At 40.4% G+C, this 22,397-nt stretch overlaps 1 protein-coding gene across 27 annotated transcripts in view; it reads right to left on the bottom strand.

Moving 5' to 3' along the window:
- Nucleotides 1-793: 793 nt before the first annotated feature.
- RIMS1 (regulating synaptic membrane exocytosis 1) overlaps nucleotides 794-22,397 on the bottom strand; it is a 271,494-nt gene continuing 249,890 nt past the window's right edge. For 17 of the 27 annotated variants that reach the window (XM_069974601.1, XM_069974603.1, XM_069974609.1 and 14 more), the window contains 6 exons: nucleotides 18,749-18,865; nucleotides 14,125-14,266; nucleotides 12,093-12,205; nucleotides 6,055-6,156; nucleotides 5,516-5,655; nucleotides 794-3,556 (listed from right to left, as the gene is read on the bottom strand). In XM_069974601.1, coding sequence (XP_069830702.1) covers nucleotides 3,338-3,556; nucleotides 5,516-5,655; nucleotides 6,055-6,156; nucleotides 12,093-12,205; nucleotides 14,125-14,266; nucleotides 18,749-18,865 — 833 coding nt within the window. In that variant the 3' untranslated portion in view covers nucleotides 794-3,337. The remainder of the gene's footprint in view (nucleotides 3,557-5,515; nucleotides 5,656-6,054; nucleotides 6,157-12,092; nucleotides 12,206-14,124; nucleotides 14,267-18,748; nucleotides 18,866-22,397) is intronic. The other 10 variants (XM_069974607.1, XM_069974612.1, XM_069974608.1 and 7 more) reach the window with 1 other exon arrangement.

Raw genomic sequence — 22,397 nt, 5'->3', positions numbered from 1 at the left:
GCTCTGGACAGTTCCTGACATGGACAGAGGTGGCAGCAGAGAGCAGTCTGTCAGACTGGAGAGAATACATCACTTTCTGCAGGACATACAGCAGCTGATAAGTACTGGAAGACTGGAGATCTTTAAATAGAAGTAAATTACAAATCTATATAACTCACTGAAACTAGATTTTCACAGGAGTACCCCTTTAATTCTAGCTCGTTTGAGAAAGCAGTTTGAAAAAAACATGTTTTCGGTAATTTATGTTAAAGGAGTACTCCAGCGAAAATCTATTTCTTTCAAATCAACTGGTTTCAGAAATTTATATAGATTTGTAATATACTTGTATTTTAAATCTCCAGCCTTCCAGTACTTATCAGCTGCTTTATGTCCTGCACAAAGTAGGGTTTTCTTTTCAGTCTGGCACAGTGCTCTCTCTGTCCATAACAGGAACTGTCCAGAACAGTACAGGTTTACTACGGGGATTTGCTGCTGATCTGGACAGTTCCTGACGTGGACAGAGGTGGCAGCAGAGAGCACTGTGTCAGACTGGAGAGAATACACCACTTCCTGCAGAACATACAACAGCTGATAAGTAGTGGAACACTTGAAGCAAATTACAAATCTATACACCTTTCTGAAACCAGTAGATTTAAAAGAAAAAGATTTTTCACCGGAGTACCCCTTTAACAATTATTATACATGCCATTTCCCTTATAGCTCTCAGTTTGCATCCTTTTCTTTTCTTCTCTCCGGAGGTCTGGGATGTTGCGATCCGTTATGAAAGCAAAAGACGACAATAATGGACATGAAAAGTAAATTTTATTAAACATGTTTACATAACATGAGTTGGAAGTTTATTTAAAAGCACAGGGGGGGTGTTAAGACAAGTGGTCAAATAGAAAGATACTACCCAATTATAATTAGTTCAGTTGTTTTGGCCACTAAGACAGTACATAATCTAGTAGTGCACCAGTGCTTCAGTTCTTCCTGCTCAGCAGGTCAAGCAGTAACCTATCTACGCCCTCCACAAACAGGGGCATAATGGTTTCAGCCTGTAATAAATAATTCACTTGGTGCAGGCAGTATGTCTATGAATCAAAACCTAGTGTGTACACCATTTCTACATGTGTTACAGCCCCACAGTAGGAATTTACACCAAAATATTTATTATAAGGAATTTGGTCCGTACTACGTTACGTTTCCATAGGGTAGAAAATAATGTCCATCTATAGGCATTTAGCACCAGACTTAAACACATCGAGTCTGGTAAAAACCTGCAAAATGTCTATCAGAAAAATGGATGGCTTAGATTTCTTGGTTATGTCATTATCATTACGGTCAAACTGTACAAGTACATGCAACATACAAGCCAGCCTATGTGGAACTAACACACATTATTAGTTAACCTTTTTTTTGTCTCTTTTTTTTTCTTATTTTTTTAATACAAAACATGCATGCAGCGTTGAATCAACTCCATGACATGCTGCGTTACTCGTGTGATCACAAAATCCAATGGCCCCAAGAAAAACAAAAAAAAAAGGAGGGAAACATTATCAATGCACCTGCACAGTCTGCAGCTTTTAGCACACGTACAGAGATCACGAGGGACTTCAAGGCCAAAATAAAAATAAAAAAAAGAACAAAGTAATAAAAAAAAATTGCTAATTGAAATTTAACTATATTCTCTTTTTTTTTTCTCTCTCCCAAAAAAGTAAAATATTTTGCGTTAAAAAATCAAGCCTTGTGCTTGCATCAATCTCAAACAAATGTAAACGAAAAAATCTGATAAAAATATTTAGTAAGTGCAGAATATCTCAACTGGAATTTCCAGTGATTTTTTTTTATTTTTTTAAACAGCTCATACCATGCTCTACCCAGGACAGACACGAGTGTCTAAAGTGACACATATGATAAAGACCTGGATACAGCTCAAAGTGTCATATGCTCATCCCCCACCATTGGTCAGCATTACGGGATGTACAGTAAACTATACAATTTATTTATACACAGAAACAATACAGCAAGTAGCTAATGGTAAAATAAAAAAATTAAAAAAAAAAAAACAGCTCGGCACGGCACGTTATCTGAAAATGCCAAAAAGGAAGGAATTCTCTTGCGGCAGCCTAGCGTTGCTTGCAAACAGACTTCTTCAAATCTCTTCCATGCACGGAATCAAAAAAAAATAAAAAAAAATTAAAGCCATAATTTATACTGCAATCCAAAAAATTTAACATAAAAAGTGATAAAAATATTTGCAATATTTTAAACTTTTTTTTTTTTTACATTTTTTTGATAAAGAATAATCTAATGCAATCAATTATTCTACAGTTTCCCATACAGCAAAAAAAAAGGGGGGGGGAGGGGAGGTTTAGCACAAACTTGTTGGCATTTGTATTATGTCGGATGAGCGAATGTTGGCAAATAAAATAAATCTATGAAATAATGACAGCTATTGCATCCATGGCGATTCTGTAGTGTTAGTCACATCATGTAAGAACATAGATGCATTTCACTGCACCTGGGGGGTCTGCGTCATGCGACAGCTGCACTGCAGCATCTGCATTTGTCCCTAGCCCTGATGCCATCCTATGGGGGGGAGGGGGGGTTAGTGCTGACAACTCATCTGCTCCAATAGAATTGCAGCATGCAGTATAATACATAAAATACATCTGTGGTTCCCAGTGGTGAAACACTACATGAAAAAGCAATGTCAGTAATAACAGGAAAGCACTACATAGCAGCGCTCCTCAAAGTCACTGTCAGTATTTCAGGTGGCGGGGAATATTACACGGAAACCACCGCCATCGTCACTTCTTCTGCGATGCTCAATTCTTACGAAATCAATTTAAAAAAAAAAAAGGACAAAAAAGCGCTATGTGAGAATTATCACAAAATGCTTTTTTATGAAACTGGCAGAATAACACGTTATAGATATATATATATAAAAAAATAATAATAATAATGGAATTAACAAGTATAAAATATGCTGAAATACCAATATGATAACACTGCTTATGGTCTGTAAAAATGTATCACAAACATTTCTAACAGAGTGAAAGCTTCCAGTTTGTAATTCAATGTCCCCCTTACTATCCCATTGAGCATGTGTGACTTCAATAGTGCTGAACTGTATATTCATTTACAGTACTCATACATGTGTTTCTCTGCCAATAGGACTCACGTTCAGATCTTTTTTTTTTTTTTTTTTGGATCGTTACTACAGGCAAAAAAATAAATAAATAAATGATTGTCTGTCTCCAGCAATGCTTTTGATCGTACGTACACGGTTCGGAATCTTTTATTGGGCATCATTAACATTGTGATTACATCAGGTTAGACCGATATTTCCAGGTCGCTATGACCTAATGGAAGGGGGACCTGTTGAACTTTCGAGAGATGATTGGGAAGCCCTGCGAGTAAGGGGTGTCATTGTTGGATCCACCAACGATGAGGGCGGAAACAACTTATACCATCCGATCACCACGCTGGACAGATCAAGTTCTTCTAGGAGAATCTGTGCAACTCCCATGAAACTTTTGTGATCCATTCGGCCATAGTCTCCCCAGACAATAACCTTGAAAAACAACAGAGAACAATTTGAATGTTGTAAATAGTGGAGTACGGTACAGAATACTATCGGGGAGATTCATCAAACATGGTGTGAAGTGAAACTGGCTCAGTTGCCCCTAGCAACCAATCAGATTCCACCTTTTATTCCTCACAGACTCTTTGGAAAATGAAAGGTGGAATCTGATTGGTTGCTAGGGGTAACTGAGCCAGTTTCACTTTACGCCATGTTTGATAAATCTCCCGCTATGTTGTTATTTTCAGTTACTGTATAGAATTTTCGTACAATTCAGATTAAGATTCTAAGAACACTTGTATGTGTTTTTAGGCTGTGTTCCCACTAGGTAAAAATAAGGGCAAATAACGGCCGTTATTAAAGGAGAAGTCCGGCGAAAATTTTTATTAAAGTATTGTATTGCCCCCCCCAAAAGTTATACAAATCACCTATATACACTTATTGCGGGAAATGCTTATAAATTGCTATGTTCCCTGCACTTACTGCTGCATCAAGGCTTCACTTCCTGGATAAAATGGTGATGTCACGACCCGACTCCCAGAGCTTTGCGGGCTGTGGCTGCTGGAGAGGATGATGGCAGGGGGACACTGAGGGACACAGAGCACTGGAGGGACACTGAGCATCCCTCTGCCATCATCCTCTCCAGCAGCCACAGCCCGCACAGCTCTGGGAGTCAGGTCATGACATCATCATTTTATCCAGGAAGTGACATCACCATGTTACCCAGGAAGTGAAGCCTTGATGCAGTAGTAAGTGCAGGGAACATAGCAATTTATAAGCATTTCCCGTAATAAGTGTATATTGGGGATTTGTATAACTTTTGGGGGGCAATAGAATACTTTAATAAAAATTTTCACCAGACTTCTCCTTTCATAATCATGATAGTTATTTGCCCTTGTTTTTACAGAGGCCGACGAAGGCCCAATTAATATTGTAAACGAGTTTCGTAGAACTTAGACCAAAAATGGGTGAAAAATGCAATTATTCACCTAAAAAAGCCCTTGATAAATTTTCCCTATTCTTTTTTTTTGTGTGTGTGTCCTTTGTTCTTACATTGCAGAAACTGAAAAAAAATCTCTTTTAATCCCACTTAGGAGGATTGCTGATTTTTTTTGTATTTTTTGCCATGTGGATGGTGCTGGCCTTGCACTTACATACAAGAGTTCCGGATGTCTGCACAGTGAGGCAGGATTCACTTTTCCTTCCACAATAATAAATATGTCCAAAACAAGGATAGACATTCTTACAGAAAGGTGGCACAAAGATGGATAAAACTGATAACCTCTCTCCCCTGTTAATTGTCTTTTACAGACTACGGCTATGTTCACACAACGAAAGTTTCGTAATAATCAGGGCTGTTGTTGGCGATATGCAACAACGGCTGTGATTACTACGGAACTTACGTAGTGCTGCCCTCTATGGAATCCCAGACGAAGTGTATACACATAGTAGTAGTAGACATGTCAGTTTTCTGCGGCTGATATTCATTGAATAGCGGCTACATAAAACCTGTCAGTTCACACAATGGAGCGTGTGGCTCCAGCCGCACGCTCCATTGTGTGCAGCCGGGAATTCGGATGCCCCGCATCCGGATTCAGCAGCAGTTAAGATCATCTGGCCGGTACTGCAGTACTGTGACCCGGCTGGTGTCTTACTCCATGTGAACATGGCCTTACACCTGGTAAACTATTGGTTCTTGGACATTGTAGTTGTATGTTGGATGACCTTTACTAGAGCTGCCATAAGGTATAGTGTATGCTGAACAAAGTTTAGATCTTTTTTTTTTTTTAATACAAGTCTCTCCAGGCATTGACCTGGTATTGCAGCGCACCAAAAAATAAAAAAAAAGATGGACACTGAACATACACTTCAAAATGGCACCATAAAAAAAGGTATGATTCCCTGTCCATAGAGGATGCAAATGTTAAAAAAGACCATTAACAACTTTACCTGGAGGACCTTTCCATTAGGGCTTTCTTCAAACACCAAATTCTGTTGATAGAGAGGATCAAGGGTTTTCCGTGCTATTCTTGTCTTCTTCTTAGCTATACAAGCTCCATTTTCTAAAAGGTACACCTTCACATAGGGCGCTAAAAAAAAGCAGGTTGCATATTACTACAATTTATAAGAACACCTTTTTAAATCATATACTAACGGTATATTCCACCATGTGACTTTCCATTGACATTCTATGTACAGTTTAAAATACTACCATCCACCATCCCATTAAGGCATATGGACGGCAGGGGGTTTGTCACTGGGGACATCTTTCTGTATGCATCAGCACTCATGCACCCAGAACCAATGACTAGAGTGTGTTCTTTTGGGTTCCACAGGGTCGGTATATGTTTTTTTTTCCTTCTTTTTTTTTTTTACTGTAAGGAATAGACCGGCAGCATACAGATGCTTCTCATGTTTGACAGAACTGGGGCACTAATACTTTGCAAGAAATAACAGTTATTGGATAAAACGTTACCCCTTCTTCTTACCTGGTGTAGATTTGGAGCCTGGCTTTTGAATGAGGCCACGAGCCCGTATTACTTCGACCTCTAACTGTCCTTTCTTATCAACCATTCCTATCTGGATGTCACCTGGAAGATATGAGGTGATTATACGATAGCTTCATATACCATGGTCGCTTCCAAGGCAATGTACGTTAAAGACTTCTCCTTTAACGTTTTGGGCATGACATAGATCTTAGACAACTATCAGTTACTTCAACATATAACACATAGCCTTGAACCGCTCTGATTATTATGCACCATAGCACATACAATAGTTACTTAATGGAATCTTAAGTGTTTGGCTTGGGAATAGATAACTATGCATTCAGTGAGGTGGAACAATAAGGTATACAATGAGTAACTGCAGAAACATTTAATTAATCGAGTATCCCATTACATCCACTAGGGTCCCCCAAGTCTCCAACGTCTAAAAGGCAGAAGAATAGCTGATTAAAAGAGTTTTAAAAAAAAGAAAGTGATCCACATATACCATAAAAAGAGGGAGTCAGTAAGAGAACATCTAAGTGGCACTGGTGGTGTGCATGAATTCTAAACTTAGAATGCTATAAGGCTACGTTCACACAGAGCAAAAGGGGCGGATTACGCGAGGAAATATTTCCTCCTGAAATCAACTGACGCTGAATTCCGAGGAGAATATAAGCAGAATGTAAGCAGAATCCCTGCGTATTCCGCTAGGAAAGTGTTCAGCTCGTAATCAGCTCTTGACAAATTCAGCATGGAATACGCGCTGAATCCGCATGCATTCAGCGCTGAAATTCAGCGAGTATTTGGCAAATAAACTGGACTTTTTTCCCCATTTCCGCGCTGATTCAGCGCGTAATTTCCGCTTGTATTCCGCGCTGAAACAGAAAATCAGAGCCCCATTGGTTTGTATAGGCTTCCGCTAGCGGAAGAATGAACATGTTCATTCTTCTGGCAGAAAGCGGATTAGTTCAGTGCGGAAATTCCACCGTGTGAACTGCAGAGCAGAATTTCCATTCAACACAATGGAAGTTAGCTCTGCACCTATTTTAACGGCTGAAATTTCAGCGCTGATTCAGCGCAGAAATTCAGCTGCTTTTGCTCTGTGTGAACGAGCCCTAATACTACCTGTATGCCCAATGGAGCACGGCACAGAGCAGACAAATCTGAAGAAAAAAGCTCAAATAATAGACATATAGCAGTACAATAGGATGCCATACTAAGATCCCGTACAAGTGGAAGGTTATATAGGTTATATACAGCTGTAAGATGACAAGGTCTTACTCCTTGTTTTTATTTTTACAAACAAATCTGAAGTTTTGTTCAGTAATAAGTGAAACACAGACATGAAGGTTCTTGCACACTTAACAAAAAGGATCTCAGATAAACACAAGCACATGTTGAATTTTTTCTGAAGCCAAATAGGGGGTTTTTCCAGGAGCTAAATTAATATATGAAATACCATCTAGCTGTATTAGTAAATGCCTAAATAAATCTCCCTGTGTCTCAGAGTTCTGTCCTGTGATGTTATAGCTCGGTGCAGTTCTGTCCTGTATATTTACACGCTTCACTTCCTCTTCCGGCCTCTTTTCTCACCATACCCATCATAACAAGAGACAAGGCTCTAAACTCCGCTCTGAGATCCATACTGCCCTCACCCTGCTCTAGACTTCTCTCAGTACACCTCTCATCATTTATTCACAAAGAAATCTGCAGGTCTACAGCCCCACCATATGCAAGCTAAAATTTGTAGTCCTGGAATACATGCATACATACATACATACGATAGATGGTAGGTAACTTTTTTTTTAATTTTTAATATTTTTATTTTCCATTTAAATTACAAGATACAGTGGTTCCTCAACATACAATAATAATTGGTTCCAGAACGACCATTGTTAGTAGAAAATATTGTATGTTGAGACCAAAATTCTATGCAGTACAGGACATGTAGTATCACACTATACTCTGGAGAATCACTACTAGACAGCCAACCAGTGCAGGCACCTCACTAATACTGGGGTTTTACCAGTAAAACGCCCAGTTTCACTGGTTGTTCATCTAGTTATTTACATGTGCTACAGATCCTGACTCTCTGTAGCATTGTATGTTGAGTCTGGTCTCAACTTACAACGGTATCCTGAGACCATTGTAAGTTGAGGGATCACCGTACGGATAAATAATAATAATAATTAAAAAAAAAAAAAAATTATAATTGCTTTCATAAAATTAAAGCATACCAAAACCCTCCCTCCTACCTCCTCCCTTCCTTAAAGTGACGCCAAGCGGGGAGGGAGGAAGAATGGTAAAATTGGTAGGTAACCTTAAAAGGGGTTATTCAGCGCTACAAAAACATTTTCTTCCAGAGACAGCACCACTCTTGTCTCCAGTTTGAGTGGGGTTTTTCCATCAAAAAAAGAAACAAAGAAAGACCTACACTCACCGGCCACTTTATTAGGTACACCTGTCCAACTGCACGTTACCACTTAATTTCTAATCAGCCAATCACATGGCGGCAACTCAGTGCATTTAGGCATGTAGGCATGGTCAAGACAATCTCCTGGAGTTCAAACCGAGCATCAGTATGGGGAAGAAAGGTGATTTGAGTGCCTTTGAACGTGGCATGGTTGTTGGTGCCAGAAGGGCTGGTCTCAGTATTTCAGAAACTGCTGATCTACTGGGATTTTCACGCACAACCATCTCTAGGGTTTACGGAGAATGGTCCAAAAAAGAAAAACCATCCAGTGAGCGGCAGTTCTGTGGGCGGAAATGCCTTGTTGATGCCAGAGGTCAGAGGAGAATGGGCAGACTGGTTCGAGCTGATAGAAAGGCAACAGTGACTCAAATAGCCAACCGTTACAACCAAGGTAGGCAGAAGAGCATCTCTGAACACACAGTACGTCGAACTTTGAGGCAGATGGGCTACAGCAGCAGAAGACCACCCGTTACTAGCATGGTGTACCTAATAAAGTGGCCGGTGAGTGTATATTTCATTTCTATCAGGGGATTTGAACCAAAGAATGAACTGATGTTGGTCTCTAGACAGGTAAGTTGCCCCCTAGACCACAGCTCCAACACATTTGGGCTAAGAGATTCAACTGAGACATAAACTGCCTACAGAGGACTTATCTGCAATCAGAGACACTGGCTGACAGCTGAGCGAGCAGGAGGCCAGGCAGCATTGATAATTCATGAAGGAGAGTGCGGCAAAAACTTTGAGGCGCAAACACTTCCTGTTTGACTCTTCTATTACAGTAGGAGACCTGAGATTGTGTATAATCCATTGCACGGACAAATTACCAAAATGCACCATGCTCACTAGGGGCTTGCAAACTACAGCACCCTGTCAGCACCTTAAGTAGGGCCCGGGATCTGACAGATTTCTTTTAAATTTTGTTATTCTAGATTTACCAACCACACCTGCTTGAAGTTTGCTTCAAGCGTCTACTACTTCTTCAGTAAATGGATCAGGTTTTTTTTTTTTTTTTACATTTTGCAGCATACACAAAAATGTGGTTCACCGTATTTTTCTGTACGGTTCAAAACATCCATAGCAAAATCATGGTGTGAACCTAGCCTAAAGGGTTCGGATCTCTTAAAAGACAAGTTTAGTAAACTCCTATTCAGTGTTCAGTAAACATGTATATCAGATGTTATGACATTTATTAATAGCTATATACTTAATGGTAAGTGCCTTGTAATTATTATAAATGCTGCACGGTTTTATTTTACATGGCGGTTTATAAATGTAAACATCCGCGGGCTGTAGTGTTTAGTCTCACATTCCAGGACTGGACGCACTTGTAAAATACTGACATCCTAAAGTCATCTCGTGTTTTCCACACTTAGAAATAGGAGTGAACCTCAGCCCAGTGTGATAAATAGACAGTAGATGGTGCCAGTACAATAGAAAAGACACAAACCCTCTAACACTGTAACACAATTACCATGAGAATTGGTCTATTGTTATTATTGTGGGAGTCTGCAGTGCTTGCAGTTGTGATTCCCATGTTCCAGAATAGTCGAGCCCTAATCTGATAATGTATATTAAGCCTGCATACACAGGGGCATACACTCATTACGCACTGACTAATCATAGAGCAATCATATGGTTTAAAAATACCAATATTTTATAGTTTTAAAATACTATTATAAGTTAGTCCATATAGGAACCAAGTGTGTCAAATCTGTGCTTTATATCTGCACTTAAAGGGGTGCAGCAAAAAAAAAAATCTTTTAAATCAATGGTTTTAAAAATTTATTTTTATGTGTAAATTACTTCTATTTAAAAATCTCCAGTCTTCCAGGATTTATCAGCTGCTGTATGTCCTGCAGGAAGTAGTGTATTCTTTCCAGTCTGACACAGTGCTCTCTGCTGCCACCTCTGTCCATGTCAAGAACTGTCCATAGCAGAAAAAAATCGCCATAGAAAAACTTTTTCTGCTCTGGACAGTTCCTGGCTTGGACAGAGGTGGCAGCGGAGAGCACTGTGTCAGACTGAAAAGAAAACACCATTTCCTGCAGGACATTCCGCAGCTGATAAATTACAAATCTATAAAACTTTCTGACACCAGTTAATTTGAAAGAAAAAGATTTTCACCTGAGTACCCCTTTAAGGCTCTGTTCACATGCATTGGAGGCTCCTTTGAAAGCCGTCATTACATTTTCCATAGTTTTCGCAAGGAATATGCATGTAACTGCATACAGCACTATTATTGCTGTATGGCGGCCATCAATCGTGGACAGAGTCATGGGCTTGCAGCACTGGGAAAGAGCAGCACTGAGGTAAAAGATGAGCTAATGAGCGGATTGCAGAGATAACGAAGTGATTCACTTTGTTATTACTGTAAATTCACTCATATCTAATTGCCAGGAAAAAAAAAATCTGCTGAATTTTCCATACCAATTCTTACTTGTGGGGTGAGTATGTTTAAAAGGAATGTGTCAGCACCTTGGCCCTACAGTACCTGAGGTGCTGACATTGTGCTGTAGTTGGCAGTCCCCTGGTGAGCATGGTACATTTTGGTAATTTGTCTGTGCAGTGGATTATGTACAATGTCGGGTCTCCTTCTGTAATAAAGAGTCAAAGAGAACTTGTGGCTCAGCATTTGTGCCGCACTCTGGAATGCCTCACCACTGCTTTCGCCTCCCTCTTCTTCATGAAAAATCAGTGCTGTCCAGCCACCTACTTGTTCACACGGACAGCCAGCGTCTCTAAATGTTTATTTCAGTCATAAACTGCCTACAGAGGACTTATGTGCAATGGGACATAGCTGTGTTGGAGCTGTGGTCTCGGGGTAAGTCGCTTGTCTCCTGGTTTCGATTCCCTGATGGAAATGAAATGTAGGTTTTTTTTCTTACCATTGTATCATTTTTAAAATTGATAAAGAATTACCAATCAGGTCCAAATTAGGTTTAAGATTCATTTTTTTATCCAATGATAAAAAAAGAAAAGAAATAAACTACATTTCAGTTTTATTAGGAAATTTAATCCAGGAAAAAAAACTGTAATTGATCTCTAGACAAGTGATATACTCCTATACCACAGCTCCAACACAACTACCATATTTTCCGGTGTATAAGACGACCCCCAACTTCTAAGAAGGTTTTTCTGGGTTAAAAAGTCATCTTATATGCTGGAAAATACAATATATTTGGTTTCAGATCAGTCCTCTGTTGGCAGTTTATACCTTAAATAAACAATCAGCGACAGTGACTAACACAGGCCAGGCAGCAGAGCTTATTCATGAAGAAGAGGGAGGAGGAAGCAGTGGTGAGGTGTGCAGCACAAACACTGAGACACAACTCCTCTTTGACTCTTCATTACACTAGGAGATCTGAGTTTGTACATAATCCACTTCATAGACAAATTATCAAAAGGTAGGTACCATGCTCACTAGGGGACTGCCAACTACAGCATACTGTTGGCACCTTGTATAGGGTAGGCTACATGGATAGGCTATATGATTGATTTTAAATTTTAATTTTGAAATGATAAAATGTGACTGAGTATAACAGTTTTCTCTTTTTGTAATCCTTACCCATTGCAGGTGTTGCCAATGTCTGTCGACCAACTAGTTGAGCAGGTCCAAGTCCATCTAGGAAGTCGCCGAACTGGCTGTCGATCCCCAACCTTACTCCTGGAAATATTAAACTGGAAAATAATAATATATGTTATGTTAGATTGTAAATGCATTTATACTTTTATATACCGTTTTTTCCGGCGTATAAGACGACCCCCAACTTTTCCAGTTAAAGTATAGAGTTTGGGATAAACTTGTCATATAAAACTAACCCTCTTCCAACGCACACCAAATAAAAACTAATAAAGAAACATCAGACAGCAGAGAGATCTGAGAGGCAGAGAAGGAGGTACAGTAGTACTGGTAGGTAGGATACAAGGGTGAAAGAGGTTTGTTTTTTCTGGGCACAGTGCCATTCTACCGTATCTCTTTTTTCGATACCCCAGACAGCTGCAGCTTGCTCTGCCCAGCATATGGCAGAAATGTGGAATGCAGCCATTTTTTAACTCCCCCCACCCCCCCCCCCCCACCCCCAACTGCAGATTCTCCAGTCCAGTTCCAAAGTTTTTTGCCTTATAAGACAACACCTGGCATATAAGACGACCCCTGACTTTGCAAAAGATTCTCCTGGGTTAAATAGTAGTCTTATATGCAGGAAAATACAGTAAGTAATATGATTAATTAATTAATTTATTTATTTTAATCAGATCAGTGGCGTAGCTACCATGGAGGCAGGAAAGGCGGTTGCTATTGGGCCCGTGGAGGGAGGGGGCCCAGGGAAGATTAGAGCCTCCTGTGTCCTTTTGCTTAACCCCTTATTTACTGCAGTGTGTAAGTGACCCAGTGTTCTCTGCCTGACTACTCTGATAACCTCTGTTCTCTGAGTTCCTGCAGAGGTCAAGGGTTATCAGTGCAGGAGTAGAAGGAGAGAGCTAATTGTCTTCTGTAGTAACCCTTTTTGTGTTTAGTGTGTAGGGGAGGGGGGCCCCATACAGTTTTTTGCTATGGGGCCCCATGAATCCTAGCTACGCCCCTGAATCAGATTGTTATCTAGGATAATGAGAATAAGGGCAAAGGGTTATTGTAATCTCGACATTATAAATATTGAAAATATGAGGGTTACCACTTAGATTTGCACCTATTTTAAAATCAAGCCCCCCCCCCAATCTAATTTTGGCTGCTGTAGGTGGTCTGAAAGCAACTAGGGTGGTTCATTTACACACTTTGCATACCCCAATTGATAAAGGAAACTTTCTAATCACTTGCTACCTAGCGAGGAAGGTGGATGCATATGAAATTCTTGTATTCTAATACATAAATAAAAAAACTCAGAACCTTGAACATGTGTTACAGGCTGAAATAAATAAAGTTTTTAAAGACCCACTTTCTTCATAGAGTGTGCTAGAATGCACATTATAATTTGCATTTGATATCACACACCATTTCCTGTTGTGTTGCATAGTGGGAAATGTAACTTTCCCTTCAATATACAATGATAAATGGGTTGTCCCATCCAGTCTGTGAGAACAGTTACATATTCAGTCCCTGCAATTAATAAATTGCCCAGACCACCTGCTCGGCCATTGCAACCTGCCCTCCATTCACTCTCGATGGGGCTGACGAAGGCTTTTGTGTGCCCAGTGCTGACTGATACAAAACCACAAGCAGCAAAATTTTGGTCCTAGTTTGGAATGTGATAGAAGTCGTCTATATGGTACAACTGGATATCAGAACAAGTGTTTTAATCAACATACAATATTACATAATACTGCAGACACTAGACTGATGTTCGTAAGTGCAGCCAAGCTTTACTGTCCCCTAAAGGTTTAAACAAGTCAGTGACCTAAATATCCTAAAAGCAGCATATATATTATGCAATATTCTTTGTACATGATCTTTTAAATTCCAGTTTACAAAGGTGGAAATTTATTCGGCATGCAGAGAATTGTCGGAAATCCCAATGGCCAATTCTCTCTTGTATGGGATGAAAGGATATATGCAAAGTGATAGCAGACATATTGCCATTAATCTTTTTCCGACGTGTACTTACTTTCCCTCAGAGCTGTAACTGTTAATACTTCCATCTGTCGACTCTCGGCTTGGCTGCCGTACCATACGACTCCTCATTTCAGCTGCCATTCCCGTTTCTGTGCTTCTCTGAATTGTACTTTTGAATTTCTTGTTGCCAGAATCTATAGAAGTAATTAAGATTTAGTTAAGTGACACATAGCCAATATCTTCTTACTAAAGCCATCAACCAAATCCACTGAATTTATACAGAAGCAAAGGATATATAGTAATATATTCTATTGTTTTACATCAACGACACCACGTGTGTCCGGAAAAGAGCAGGTTCTATTAACGCTAGATAAAGACATTAGAAAGAGAATCAGAAGGGCGATTAAACCAAGGCAAGCACAAGTTTTTGTCCATTGAGATTTCCTTTTTTCATAGGAAACCCCCTTTAAATTCTTATTTCAGTCACACTCAAGATGCCAGCTTTTAGTTTGCTAGATGGACTTTATAGACCCACTTATATTGCTCCAATGCACCTTCGTATATTTGGTCGGTTCCATGTGTGTGAGTCATCCTATTTACATTGACTATTACCTGGTCCACATCTGCAGTGGCTACTGCCATGACGATGGAGAGAGAAGAACTTAGGCAAGGTTACCGATTGGTTAGAATTCTCATCAATTCTACTTACAACCCTCTTCACACTGTGTCTTGCAGTGTAAATCGGAAGTATATGTTAAAGACAAAAGAATATTGATTGGTTATAGACTTTTATTCAAACGTGTATTTCAAACAATTTTTGGATTTCGTTTCAGGTTTGCAACTCTACTCGCATGCAGCAGAAATTTTCCATGTGGATTTTATAGCTGCCGTGGAGAAAAATCTACTGCAAAAAGAGGTACCATATTTTGCGGTGCATAAGACGACCCCAACTTTTCCAGTTAAAATATAGAGTTTGGGATATACTCGCCGTATAAGACTACCCCTCTTCCAACACACACCAAATAAAAATTAATAAAAAACATCAGACAGCAGCGAGATCTAAGAGACAGAGAAGAAGGTACAGTAATACCGGTAAGATACAAGGGCGGCCAGATGGGTGAAAGAGGTGTTTTTTTCTGGGCACAGCGCCACTCTACCGTATCTCTTTTTTCCATACCCTGGACGCCTGCAGCTTGCCCTGCCATTCATACGGTCACCGCATACAGCGTATGCGGCAAGCGCAGATTTTCCGGTCTGGTTCCAAAGTTTTTCAGCACCCGCCCTATAAGACGACATCTGATGTATAAGACGACCTCTCACTTTTGAGAAGATTTTCCTGGGTTAAAAAGTAGTTTTATACGGGAAAAAATATAGTAACATGCTATTTATTTGTGCAGATTTTGCAAAGAAAAGCCAAGAATCCAGAGGCCTCCCTCAAACATATTTATTGAATCAGCCATCACATCAAGTGGCAGACAGACTCATAGTCTCACTGCTCTTACAGTAAAGAATCCACATCTGTGCTGGTGGTGAAACCTTCTTTCTTCTAGACGTAGAGGATGCCCCCTTGTCATGGTTAGGGGCCTAGGTGTAAAAAGACCACTACAAAGATCTCTGTACTGTCCATTCACATATTTGTACATTCCAATCAGACGCCTTTTTTGTAAACTAAATAACCCCAGACTTCATCATCTTGTAAGTTAGTTACAGGTAGTCCTCGACTTACGACGTTAATCCGTTCTTACGTTGTAAACCGAATTTTAAGATAAGTCAGATTATACGTTCATACAGTACTGTACTATCATAACAGTACTGTACTGTAAACACTTAGCCTATCCTAACACAGTACCGTACATAATTATCAATAAACACATAGGTACAGTAAAATATTGTGCAGTACGGTTAATAATGAAATACTGTAGTGTAAGTACTGTAACAGTAACAAACCATATACTGTAATAAAAAAAAACAGTACATACGTACTGTACAGTAACAAACAAAGAGAGCAATTACAAAGCGAGAACAGGCTTAATGGGAGGAAGCTGCAGAAGGTGCTGGAGATACTGGGGCAGGTAAGTCAAGAGGGGCAGCTGAGTCAAGAGGGGCAGTTGCGGTAGAGGGTACAGGTACAGGATCTGTTGCAGATTGTTTGGGAGCCATAATGAAGGGTGTTATGGCGTGCAGGAGACTCGTGTTCCCCGGTCTAAAACCATGTAACTGAGTACAGTACAGTACCGGAATAAGGCGTCGTAACCACGAAACGACATAACTCGAGACCGTCGTAACCCAAGTACTACCTGTATATGATGCTATTGTATAATAATAATATACATGAACTGACATGGGGTTTCCCTGCATTGTACAGACCTTTGTAGTAACTGTTCTGGTTCACAGAAAAATTTGGACGAGTCTTAAAATAAACTGCTGACTTTCCTTTTAACGTTACGAAACGCATGGCATTTACACTCCTTAAAGGATTTTTTTAAAAGGTCAGCAGTTTGCAGAGGTTCGAAACTTAAATACATAGATAATAGCTTTTTGCGTTGTATAACAGTTTGGAACGTCCTGTGAAGCTGAAAACGGAGGCATCCTTCCAGCGTGATAAGAAATGACTGCCAGTACACATACCGACGCACCTACCTTACTCTTATATAAACTGAACAGCTTTCAGAGCATAACATTCGCTCCGCTGCATCGTTGTTTAAAGCGGATGCCAGAGTTTTAATATATCTTGAGAACATAATGTGCTTTGTGAAGATTTAAGAGCAATTCCAGTGAGAGATGTTATTAACAACAGTGGTAGGGTAAACAAGACTGAGTGGTAAAGACGTAAAAATTCGCTTTCGCTAATTGACTCTGGATGTGAATTCATTCATCACTCGTTCATCACTCCGAATGGAAACAAAACATTAAAAATTATTTTTAACTTGTGCTCATTGACTTCCTTTTTTTTAAATAACATTCAGTCTGCATGAACTGCCAGCAGGAGAGAGGGAAAGAGATGCACAAAAACTAAGAAACTTTTTGAACAGATACCTAAATAATTAAGATGTTTACACCACGCCTTGTCGGCCTACCAGGCCCTGCTAGCAGGCATAAAAAGATTCACGACATAAGTGCAGTGTAATATGTAAGCAATAGAGATGATAAAAAAAAAAAACCTCAATATTTTTTAGTCCAGCATGGGGCTTGAGTGCTTAATAGAGATGAACTCAATTCAAGCATGTTAGGGTCCATTCGAATTCCAGTGTGCAGCATTCAATTACCCGGGGCTGAAGAAGTTAGACGCAGCTTTAGGCCATGTTCACACAACGTAAGTTGTTACAACGGCTGTAATTGGTACGGAAATTAAGTTGTGCTGCAGGCCGAGGGAATCCCGGCTGGAGTGTATACACATGGTATACACTCCGGCCGGGATCCCTAGCAGCGCCGTAGAAAACTATTCATTGACTAGCGGCCGCAGAAAACCCTGTCAGTGCACGCTATGGAGCGTGCGGCTCCGGCCGAACACTCCATAGTGTGCAGTGGGGAGTTCTGATGCATGTGCACGGATGCGCCCACATCAGAACTCTATGACGCTAAAGATCATCCAGCTGGTACTGCAGTATCGACCGGGATGATCTTCTCTGAGACCGGCCGCTCCGTGACCCGGCAGAGTCACACGGAACGGCCGGTCTCATGCTAAGTGTGCACATAGCCTTAAGAAGTCCTGGAAAACATGGACACAATTTATGTCTGTATCCATGTTTCTCAGGCAGCATTAGGACTGCATTCAACTTTTGCAGCCACCGCAAATCAAATGTCACATGCTTGGGTTCGGATAAATTAAAACATGCTCGAGTTGTGTCAATCTCTATTAAGCACACAAGCCCCATGCTGGACTAAAATATATTAAGAAAAAAAATTAAAAGTGTAAATTTTATACGCATGTGTGTGTAGGGCCGGATCGGCACAGGGCTCACCCGGGCAAGTGCCAGGGCCCACAGTGCCTCTTGGGGCCCAGAGAGGGAGAGGGGCCCGGGGTTCTAATGTTCAGCCTGCTCACTGTATTGCAGGGTGAGGGGCTGAACATCAGAAGACACAGGAGATGGAGCAGGACCTTCACACACAGGGAAAAGGGTGAAGGACCTGATCACAGGACCCAAAGGTCCTCAATCTTACAGTGTGGAGAGCAGCCTGACAGAGAGGAAGAGGGAGAAGACTGAGCTGTAAGTGCTGTGCGTCAGTCAGTTAGTCAGTGTCTGTGTATGTTAGTGGTGTCTGAAGTGATTGTGCATAGTGTGTGGATGATGGTTGCACTGTGGATAGATAAGGGGCCTGCTGAGGCTCTGTCGCTCCCAAAAGACTGGAACTGGTCCTGTGTTTGTGTAAGACTATATATATATATATATATATATATATATATATATATATATATATATAGAGTGTATATATATATATATATATATATATATCTTTAACAGTTAAAAAAATGGTGCAAATGAAAACTATATTTTGTCCTCTCACATAGTTTTATCAACAGAATAAAAAGAGTTATAGCTCTAATACAATGGCACAAAATAAATTATATTCTACAGTATATGTAACACTGTAATCATAGTGACCTGCAGAATAACAGTAATGTGACAGAAATGCTGTTTTTCTTTTTATTCCCCCCAGAAAGAGTTAAAGAGTACCTGTAACGTTGAATTCCTGGCTGTTCCTCAGATTGGGCATGGAGAGACGCAGCCCATGTTGTGCTGTCAGGGTGCCAAGGCAACTGTACAACGCCCAGCGAGTTCCGTGCGTGAGTCCTATTAATAAGAAATAGGACGGAATTAGCTGGGCGCTGTATGGTTGCCTCAGCAACTGTACCGCCCAGCGTTAAATGTGTCTCACCACGCTAATCTAAAGAACAGACAGGAGTTCAGCTTCACAGGTAACCTTTTATATGAGTTAATCAATAAATTACATGTATCCTTAAAAAAAGTCATTTAAAAATACAACTTACATTACAAAAAACAAGACCTGATCTGGCAACATTAATGGAAAACTAAAAAGGTTACGGAACTCTTAAAATGGCGATAAAAAATTAATTTCCCTGTCATAAAGATCAAAGCTGGTCTTTAAAGTTCTGGAGTATAACTTTGGGCTATGTTCACACGACATATTATTTTCGAAAAGAGCCGACGTTTTCCATTATAACAACAGCCGTTCTTTACACGGGCAGATTTATCTGGCAGATTTTGGAAGCCAAAGCCAGGAATGGATTTGAAAAAGAGGAGAAATCTCAGACTTTCCTTTATGACCCGTTCCCTGTTTATGGTCTGTTCCTGGCTTTGGCTTAAAAAATCTGTCAGATTAATCTGCCTGTGTAAACGCACCATTACATACTGCAATGAAAGGCATTGAAGTCAATGAAACAGCGGCTGTTGTTTTCCCACAATGCATTGAACAACGGACGTTGTTTGGCTTTCAAAACAATGGGCATTGTTCAATACGTTGTGTGAAAACAACGGCAATACATTTCATTGCAGTATGAAAAGAACGGCTGTTTTTTTTATGGAAAACAGATGCCGTTCTTTTAAAAAATAGTACGTTGTGTGAAAATAGCCTTAGTGTTAAAAAGGTGCAGTTTGGTTTTGGTTTTAAAATTATTGGTATTTTGCAGGGACTGGTAAAGAACAAACATACTTACCTATCTCAGTCCCCCACAGCTTCTGCTGAAGCTTCGGTTGCATCTCTTTGCAGTGTCCTGCTGCTTTTAGGTTGTGCCTACTTGTGAGACCACAGGACCTGCCCTTTTAGCCAATCACTGACCTTGATGGGTAACCCATCGTGGGGTATCTTTTACAATGTTATGAGCTGTTCTTCAAAAATGTGGTTGGCCAATCACTTTAAGAACCTTTAAAAAGTATAGTGTATTTGAATATATAGATACTTTAAAGGGGACAAAGAGAAAGCATGTGTTTTCCAAAAACAGTCTATGTCCGGCACTGCAGATAGTCCCCAGTGATGTGAATATATAATATACAAACCGCTTGTACCTTTGGATAGCTGCTTTTAATCCAAGATCTGTCCTGGGGTAGGTGATGCAGTTATTGTCCTAAAAAACAACTTTTAAACTTGCAGCCCTGTGTCAAACTGGCATGGCCTAGATTATCTGTGCATTAGGCTGGCACAACCTCTTTATCCCTCCTCACTGCCCTCTTAATCATTAGGAATGGCCCAGGCAGGTATTCTCCTATTCATCACTTGTGTCAGCACGGCACATAGATTGTTAAGGCACCTGTGCAGTGTTCAGACAAATGAGGAATAGGAGAATACATGGCTAGAGCATTCCTAATGATGAGGAGTGTGGGGAGGAGGGACAGAGAGGTTGTTCCAGCCTAATGCACAGACACTCAAGGCCACTCCTATTTGACACAGGGCTGCAAGTTTAAAAGTTGTTTTTCAGGACAAAAACTGCATCACCTGCCAAACGGACCGCAGGACAGATCATGGATTAAAAGCAGCTATCTGAAGGTACAAGCAGTTTGGGGAAGCAGATTGTGGGTACAGAGTCACTTTAATATAAAAAAAAAATTTGGTCAATACAAAAGTCTACACATCCAGTAACAAGGCGCAGTGTGAATGTATTTATCCTGGTCGGAATATTCCCAGGCTCGCAGCTATACTTTCATCTTGGCTTTTTTCAGATGCTTGAGATGAATTTCAATTTGCTAATTTGGTAAACAATACATTTAGTTACAAACACAAGAAGTTGCGAGATCTAAACAGCCCTCCGATAGACACATGGGGACGGGACTCGTTCTGATTTAAGTATAGAAGATTAGAGGGGATGTTTATCCCCTAGTGCAAGCTCGTTCCTTTGGAAGTTTTTGTATCAAATTTCTCTTCCCACAGAGATAAATTATTTTATTTTATTCTGTGGGAAAAATTCTGAAAATAATTATTCATCATTTTGTGACTTTGGAAATTATTTTCTTAAGCATAAGCATAAAGGCTATGTTCACACAACGTAAATGAATGGGAGAACTACTACTGTAGTTTTCACCATTCATTTATTTATATGGGTTTCAACAGAACCATAGGCGTTGTTGTGCACATAACGTTGTTGAGCACACAACGGCCATTGTTCTATGGCGCCATACAAATAGATGACACGTCTGTTTAGAAACAACGTCCGCAAATGATTGACATGGCTGTCAGTTTACAATGGGCTTTATATAATCTTTTTCCAGTCAATAATGCAGTATCGGCCGGAGGAACATGTTAAACAACGGGCGCTGTTTTACAGCATCTAAACATAGCCTAAAGATTATTTCACCCTATGTAAGATGGTAGGGGGGTCCTTATTTACCTTCCCTCTTTGCTGTGGCTGTATAAGCCCTGCCCACACTTGCAGAATTGGTGGTCAGCACCAGGCATGCCAGTTAGCCACCCAACTGCTGTGTCTGGCCAATGAAATTACGGGGGGAGGTTAATATCTTCCAACTGGGTTTTATAAGCATTGTTTCTGTGCCCGGGAGTCTACTATGATGTATATGTAATGGAGATGTACTACAATGATGCACCTGCACCTACAGTATTTGAAAAATATGGTATTTAAATATAGTCTCATACAAACAGCCCAGTCAATGACATTCAAAAAACAAACTTAAACATGACTGGGCTAAACATATACTGTATCTATTATAAAATGAAAATACAAAGGGAAATACTATAGGAGCGGACTTTATGGACCATTTGGTCTTCTTTTTGTCTTCAATCTCCTATTTCTGTTTAAAATGTGGTTCAGCCCACCATGAAGACTTCTTCAAAAGATGCCTGGTCTCTGCGGAATCTGGCAAATATTTTAATGCCCTATTAGATGACGAGATTATCAACGATCACCCCGGGCAGCCCCCGCTGCCCCCTGCCAAACTTACCTTCTCGCTGTCTGCGCATGTTATAGCGACGGCAGCGAGCAGGGAACGAGAAGCAAGCAAGCGCTGACCTGACAGGTCAACACTTGCTTGCTCCTCTGAATCGGCCTGTGTAATAGGCTCTTTAGGCTTTGCACTTTCCAGCACATTCCTTATCCACTGTGCCACAAATAATTCAATAATTCCTCTTTTGGTACACTGCATAGCAGTTGTGCAGTTATGTTGGGGGGGGGGGGCGGGGGAGGGGGGAGTAGGTCTCCAGTAGGTACTGTAGATAATCCCCCCATAAGGTAGATGCTACCAATAGCTGGTGAATTCTCACTCTGATTAGGTACATGCTTTCAACTGGAAGATCATTCCCCCCCCCCCCCCCCAGTAGGTAGATATCCCCTTTCCCCCCATTAGGTAATCTCCCCCA

Source organism: Dendropsophus ebraccatus, chromosome 6 (assembly GCF_027789765.1).
Source record: "Dendropsophus ebraccatus isolate aDenEbr1 chromosome 6, aDenEbr1.pat, whole genome shotgun sequence".
Classification (NCBI taxonomy): domain Eukaryota; kingdom Metazoa; phylum Chordata; class Amphibia; order Anura; family Hylidae; genus Dendropsophus; species Dendropsophus ebraccatus.
This window is presented reverse-complemented; position numbering and strand designations above follow the sequence as displayed.